Source organism: Mytilus edulis, chromosome 12 (genome assembly GCF_963676685.1).
Source record: "Mytilus edulis chromosome 12, xbMytEdul2.2, whole genome shotgun sequence".
Taxonomy (NCBI): Eukaryota; Metazoa; Mollusca; class Bivalvia; order Mytilida; family Mytilidae; genus Mytilus; species Mytilus edulis.
In genome coordinates, this window is record NC_092355.1 from 16,416,104 (window position 1) to 16,424,064 (window position 7,961).

Consider the following 7,961-nt stretch of genomic DNA (forward strand, 5'->3'; position numbering starts at 1 on the left):
ATTTATTGGGGTGTAAAAGGGTTGACCGAAGTACATTTTGTATGAAGCGCGGAAAAATGTGCGCACGGTCATGCAACGCTTTTACAACCCTATAAAGTTATAAAAAGAAGCATTCAATACTTATAATTACATATTTTTTAGCTAGAATCATGAAAACACGATTTTTATCAAGTTTTCATTTAATTTACCTGTGCACTTTATTGTGGGACCTCGTGTCATCATGAATGATAAATGTTATTGTCTAATACAATTGTTTCAGGAATAGCACGTGATGTGCAGTTAGCCAATCAGAATAACGTTTTATAATAAAACATACATCTAATGTAATTATTTACATACAAACATACATGAAATTATATAAAACAATTCTAATTAAAATAATTGAAGAAATAGTGAATCTCTTCTATATTAGGGAGCTACCATTTGATTTTTAGGGGGGGGGGGGGGCTAGGATGAAATTTGAAAAAAATAGGCAGCACAGGAGTTTTGATAAAAAAAAAAAGTCAGGATGAGACACTTGCAAAAAAAAAAAGTCAGGACGACAATTAAGGTAAAACAAAGTCAGGATAAACTAAAAAAAAAAAGACAGGACCGAACAGAGTGGAAAAAAAGGCAGGACAGAGATTACAGCGAAAAAAAAAATGCAGGACAAAAATTTTCATCCTAGCCCCCCCCCCCCCCCCCCCCATTAAAATCAAATGGTAGCTCCCTTAGTTCATGAAATGCAATAAGGTTGGTACCAAGGAATTTTGCTTTTTAGTGCAAATGTGGTATAATCAAACAAAATATACAAGGGGAGTGTTTAGAGGCAATTCCAAATAATAACAGTTTCAAGTACTATAATTGAAGGGAAATCCTTTTATTTATAAAACACTGATATAAGTGAAGGAAAGTAACATGTTTTAAAAACAATGTCCGAATGTCTTCGTCGCAATATGCAGTTGAATTTCTTGTAGCTCCAAGTGTCTGGTTCAAATAAGTACATGCTCAGTTATCTACTCTTTGGTTAAATCCTCCCATGCAATCCAAGGTGCTTTGAATTTCCTACATTCACAACATTGCGGAGCTCTCAGTTGTAGTCTGCGTATACGTGGGAATGGTTGTGGACAGTATAGCCAAATGTTGAAGATTTTGTAGTTGCTTTGTACACACTTATATCTGTATGGGAACATCCAGGACATGCAAGGAACATTCTTACAATATTGTGGTCTGAAATGAGTAAAGTATGAATGAGAAGATGTGGTATGAGTGCCAATGAGACAACTCTCCATCCAAGTCACAATGTCTGTTAATAATTTTGGGTCAAGTAGTTTGTATTTATGAAAGCATTCTGTGTAAATTTGTTATTAATACATCATAACGTTGTAGAATCTGATGCATCCTGGGTAATTTTTTTAAAGTGTACACCAAAACGTCCTGATTGGTTGAAAATGTCATAAACAGTGGAATTTTAACCAATGACGTGGTACGAACAATGAAATTACCCATGATGCTTTAGATTCTGAAACGGCCAATTGGTTCAGTATGTCCTGCAATAATAATGACAATTTTTCAAACCAACATTAGATGTGTTTAAAAACTTTCAAGGGTAACAACAGGATACAGGAAGACAACTTTTCATTTCAGAAATGGATATTTTGAAAGCAATTACTAGTACATTTTAACTTGTGGTTGGAAAAAACGAACCAGTGCATGATTTCTAAGAGTTATACGTTTAATTCTAAATTTGTTTCCTTATTTGAAGTGTTATGGCAAAGAATAACTTACTTGCAGTCAGCATACGTTATAGCTGTAAATAGAGTATTCCACCAAGGTTTAAACACGTAACACTTTTTCCCGTAATACCAAAATGTTTTACCAATATACAACGATCTGAACTTAGACTCACACATCGATGCGTTAGCAGGTTGTCTAAAATTAAATATAAAAATAAGAAGAGTTGGTATGAATGCCAATGAACCAATTTCTCACTATATATATCAAATACATATAAATATAAAGCACAAGGAGTTGAGAAATATACATCAACAAAAAGGCAACATGTTACAAATACAGTATAAATTGTTTTATTAATAATCTGAAGTCGTTTGTAGTACTGACAAATATTGAAAAGACGATTAATTAAGGGGGTTCTTGTTGCTCAGTCTACTTTTCTATTATTGTATTTGTGTACTGTTTTTTTTATATAGATTAGACCGTTGGTTTTCCCGTTCGAATGGTTTTAAATTACTAATTTTTGGGACCCTTTATAGGTTGTGGTTCGATATGAGCCAAGGCTCCGTGTTGAAGGCCGTACATTGACCTCTAATGGTTTACTTTTATAAATTGTTATTTGGATGGAGAGTTGTCCCATTGGCAGTCATACTACATCTTCCTATATCTATTATACATGTATATGTTGTTTGTTTTGTGGTCGTTTTTGTGTGTTTTTGCCATGTCAGTTTGATTTCGACTGACGAGTTTGACTTTACTTTTGGTATCTTTCGCCTCTCTTTCATAGTGTTTCTATGTCTATAATTCATATCTTCAGTAAAATATATGTACATATAGGATGTAAGCGTGTGTCTACCTTTGAAATTAATAATTATGAGCTTGTAATAGCAGAAATAACTATTCTGTCAGCGACTGGTGTCCTTAATAAAACAGTACAAGAAAGAACACACTTCCAATCAGAAATTCAAAAGATTGTGGTCCAGATTGAAACATGAATGAGAAAATCAATTAAAAATAATGCATATGGTAAATATATTTATCTTACGGTGGTGCGATCCACGGGTCTTTTGTATTTAACGAAATGAGGCTTTGTGCAGCGTCTTTGTCAATCTTTAGCTGCTCATAATCTCTTGCATTCTGTTTAGAGAGTTCTTTCTCCGCTCCGTCTATTTCAGACCTACGATAGAATAAGATTTAGAGTAATTAAGCTTAATCAAAGACTTATTTTAGAAACAGGGAGATTTGGTCCATAACCATTATCTTTATATCGTCGATGTTGATTTAGATGTTGAAACTTTGATTTAATGTTACCTTATTATCGAAACATTTACATATTTCTCAGATATGTGAACCAAAATTAAAAAATGAGTTGATAACATATTTCGATCAAACGGACTTCTGAGTAACTGGCAAACCACAGAATAAACATGTTAAATGTGAATTGAAAATTAGATTATATGAGTTTCTTATACTAAGTTCCTAATTTTGTCATTTTTTTTTAAGAGGGAGACGGATTTATATAAGTTTTTCTTATTTCCGAATCCCTGTATTTATATAGTTTAATTATATTTCATGCACTTTTTGAAATAAAATATTGTTTGAACTAAGCTTAATCAACATTCCACCAAGGAATTATTTCATGCTCATGCCAGATATAATACTTTATTGGTATCAACTAACATGATTAATATAATATTTTAATATTAGGTACAAAATGTATGAAATCCGAATGGTTAAACTATCACCAGTACAATAAAACATAAAATAAGGCACCCAGTTGTTAAATAAATCATAACGACATGTTTTATAATAGAACGTCATACCATAGTTATGCCTTGATTTGCATCAGAAAATATTGGATATGTCATCTTTATTTTGTTTGTTGCATTTGGTCCTTAGTTTCTTGGATATACTTTTTTTTGACTTTTTGATATTAGATAATCTGAATTATTCCATTTGTGGTATTATCAAGGATTATATAGTAAGGATAGTTTATTATGATTTTTTTATGCGTTTTGTATTTTGAATAAAGCAGCATATACCTTCGTAGAAAAGTGATATTCACCGGGTTAGACCTGGTGTTAGACGTACCATTAATTTGGCTAGATAATTATCAGAAAAAGATATTGGTTTGAAAATTCTTTCGAAACATGGAATGGAAAAATAAGTGTCTTTTGTTTCGGTAACATGTCTTTTTGAAAATCTGATTTTGGCGTTGGCTTAAAATAAAAATTAATTGGAACCAAATATGAACCACGCGAAGGATAGTGCATTATATTTTTAAGAATGAAATTGTGGCCATCTGCGTGATGCGGGATTCCCTGAATAACTTAAATTTAGATTTATCGCAAATCATTTATAAATTAGTTTCTTGAAGTGAAACTATAAGGAAACTTTACAGAAACAAGGATACACTAATTACAAACGTCATATGATTATAAGACAAATTAACTCATCATAGATACCAGGATTAAATTTTGTATTTTCATATTATTATAAGACAAACTATCATAGGTAAAGCTAACTCACTCAGGGTATTTATCTTCATCATCGGAATCAAATCCTGCTAGAATATCATCATTATACTGGGCATCACATTGGTCTTCTTCTTGGCAGAAGCCATATGCTAAGACACAGAAGAATACCTACAAAACAGGAGGAATTGATTATACAAATCAATTATGTGTATTTTAATATGCATCTATCAAATACAGTTTATTTAGTTTGCACCTTTTTTCAGAGCACACATGTGAAATCATCAAAGATAAAATACATGTAAACAAACTTAATACCTATACCAAGTCAGGAATGTGACAGTTCCTGTCTGTTCGTTTTGATGTTTGATTTTGCCATGTGATTAGGGACTTACCGATTTGAGTTTCCTCTGAGTTCAGTATTTTTGTGATTTTACTTTTTTTATACATGTAAACAAACTTAACTTTAGTTTTATGAAATAACAATGCAATGTTTCAATGGATGTCGATGGACGATATTTATTTTTAAGTCTTATGAATGTAAGTGTCGTATTGCTTTTTGCACAGAGGTTGTTTATTAATGCTCAAAACTTGCGTTATTTTTTCCATAAACAATGCATATGAATAAGGTACCATATTTGAATTAGATCAAATTTTGCAAATGGGACTTGACAATGAGCATTAGTTTTTAAATGTCCATAGCTTATAATTTACAAATGATGGCATTAATGCATAGATAGATAATCAAAATATATAAATGATGAAAAAAAATAATGAACAAATACAAAATCACAGATATAAAAACAAAAATAGAATAAGTCAGAAAATAATTACATAATCAAGTAAACGAGAGGTCAATACATACTGAAATTTTTTTAATAAAAATGAATAAATAAAATACTTATGGAGAACCGTTTTGAACGTGAGAAAATAGAGGCACTAGTATATAGAAGTAACCAATGTTCAAATATCATATTTAAAAATCAGTTATAACTTTAAAAATAATTTCTATAGGATAATATATGAATTTAAATAGAAATAGATACGTACCAATGTTCTTAATATTTTCATCTTGGATCAATATCGTTGCTGCTGAATATGTTGATAATTTGAATTAAGCGCCGTTCGTTGTATTTATACTGGATGGAGAATTGTGATTGGTGGCTATTATATCCAATTAAAATAAGAGTGAGCGTTTGCGGATTTTAATTGTCCACTGAAGCAAAATATTGATAAGATTTTAACTTTTGTTATGTTAATTCATGTCAGAAGGGCTAGGTTTTTATTAAATGTCTTTTGTGTGTATTTTAATGCTATTTTTAAATTTTATTATCAGGCGATCATTCGTAGATATTGTCAACAAATTTATTTTATTACTAAAAAAAAGTATTCAAACGAGTTGCAATGAGTTGCGAAGTAACTTGTTTTCGGCAGACCAAACAATATTTGTTTAAACATGTTAAAGTTGTTTCCTTAAAATAATAATTTAGTGCATTTTTATCAAACTGTATCTTTTTCTTTTTAAGAAAATAATAAATATAAGGAAACATTTAGTTTTTATTAAAGTTTAAAGTAAATACTAAAATTTGTACCTGAAAAAAGAGTATAATATTTTGTCTAATGCAAAACAAATTTCGTTATGAAGATATAAAAACACTTGGATATTGGAATTGTTTATAATCGCATTTATGACAACATTAATGGTATGCATGAAATAAAAGTCTAGATAACATTAACTTCAAGTTCGTAGTGCCTGATCTTTAGTTTTTTCTTTAGTGTTTTATATACTGTCTTTTCATCGTTTCTCCTTGTTTTGTCATGGTTTTATCGGTCAATTGAATTTTTATTGTCCTTTTGATATCTTCCGACTGTTTTTTCACAATATATTCAGCATATTGGGGTTCGTGTTGTTTATTCTTTAATTTTCTATCTTGTGTCATATGTACTATTGTTTGTCTGTTTGTCTTTTTCATTTTTAGCCATGGCGTTGTCAGTTTATTTTCGATTTATGAGTTTGACTGTCACTCTGGTATCTTTCGTCCCTCTTTTAATAAAAACAGAATAGGGAAAAAGGGAACTGATAAATTTCAAAGCTCGTTGTTTATTCACATGGTTGACCATGGCAGATGAATTTGAAGGATATGACGGTTTTAAGTAATGAGAAAGTGAAAAGCTGCAACAATCAATTATCCAACTCATGACGAAGACCTTAGAGATCCTGAACCTGTTACTTGTGTGATTCAATTACTTGACGAGTCACAAAAAAATACTGGTTTAAAGTGAAATACTCCGGAGGCGCGATTTGTCTACAGTATACCCTTCCTGAGTTATAGAACCGAGCAAGCTTTAATTTGTTTTTAGAATAATGTCGTAAGCGTTATGAGTTAATTGTAGCATATTTCTGTGCAGTCTACAAAAATGAACATAACTCCTAGCATATCTTATCATTGATATACATAATTATATCGTATGGTATGTCAGAAAACATATAAGTATGCAACAAGAGTGAGCTGAAACAATTATTTTGTTGTCATGTATGGAAAACTCAGTTGTCCATTTTAGCATCTTTAATGAGTAAAAAAAGGATCGACAAGAGCAAATTTATCTGTGCGGTTTGTGTGTAACCTTTAAGTTTTTCAAATCTTTTGATTCATTTAATTTGTTGTTAAACTCTACACTTCGACACCAGTTATAATGCAAATGTTGAAACGCCGATGTTTAACTTATGCTTTGCATGGGCAAAAACCAATTTTGTCTGGTAAAAAAACAGGCTACAATTGACAAAGGGAAGTAATTTATTTTAAAATGTGTAATAACATATTCAAATCGGTAATTTGAAAATGGACTATTGGTTATGGATATCTTAGAGAGTCAAAGTATGCGGATATCAATGGTCAAGTGAAGCAAAAAATGTTTTGCTGTTATGTTCATCTATGTTGTAATTATAGTTGTATGTTTATTAATTGTATTAGGTTTAAACTTTACATAACATGTATGAAAAGTATTGCAATGCTATTTTAAAAAGAATTTCATTATCAAGCGATCAAACCTTTTTTTTAAAAGAGGGACGAAAAATACCAGAGGGACAGTCAAACTCATAAATCGAAAATAAACTGACAACGCCATGGCAAAAAATGAAAAAAACAAAAACAGACCAACGATAGTACACATGACACAACATATCAAACTAAAGAATAAGCAACTCGAACTTAGTCAACAAATTTCATTTTAATTGCCGGCTTCATCAAACAAATGAGTGCTAATAAAAAATATCTAATGTTTTCTTTTGTATGTTGCTTCCTTTAAAAATATCTAATGCTTTCTTTTGTAAGTTGCTTCCTTTAAAAAAATATTTAATGTTTACTGCTGGTAACATGCAGAATAAATTGAAACTACAAACTTTAGTACATGTAAACCAAAGTATTTTCTTTTTCTTTTTTGCAAATAAAATGATGAAAATATGGATAAATTTATTTTTTGTTTAAGTTTAATGTAATTACAGTACTTAAATGAGTACATCAAAGGATTCACCAAATATTATGTTTTTGAGTTGATGCATCAAATACATATTTTAAAAAAGAATTTTGTTTTAAGAACACCAATAGTTTTTGTTATCCTAATCTTTCAATCATATATGAAAACAAATTTTTCTGTTCGACTCTAATTTTCGATAAAGTTCTTGTTGATCAATTTTTATTTTTAGTTTTCTATGTAGTATTTTGAATACTGTTCATTGCTTCATGCTTTTTAAAATCGTTTGTCAGTTTATAAATT

At 30.3% G+C, this 7,961-nt stretch overlaps 1 protein-coding gene across 1 annotated transcript; it reads right to left on the minus strand.

The window, feature by feature from the left end:
* Window positions 1–843: 843 nt before the first annotated feature.
* On the minus strand, window positions 844–5,295 carry LOC139497312 (uncharacterized). The gene is made up of 5 exons (XM_071285502.1): window positions 5,238–5,295; window positions 4,243–4,358; window positions 2,759–2,890; window positions 1,768–1,911; window positions 844–1,209 (listed from the first exon to the last, which is right to left on the minus strand). The coding sequence occupies exons 1-5, from the start codon at window positions 5,256–5,258 to the stop codon at window positions 996–998; spliced, it is 627 nt and encodes a 208-aa protein (XP_071141603.1). The 5' UTR covers window positions 5,259–5,295; the 3' UTR covers window positions 844–995.
* Window positions 5,296–7,961: the final 2,666 nt, after the last annotated feature.

Bases quoted from the DNA above. Each gene is read 5' to 3' on its own strand.
- LOC139497312 (XM_071285502.1), bottom strand. From the start codon at position 5,258: ATGAAAATATTAAGAACATTG. The intron at 1,912-2,758 runs GTAAGATAAATA...ATTTAATTTTAG, and splicing joins GACCCGTGGATCGCACCACC to ACAACCTGCTAACGCATCGA. The intron at 1,210-1,767 runs GTAAGTTATTCT...TACTCATTTCAG, and splicing joins ATAACGTATGCTGACTGCAA to ACCACAATATTGTAAGAATG.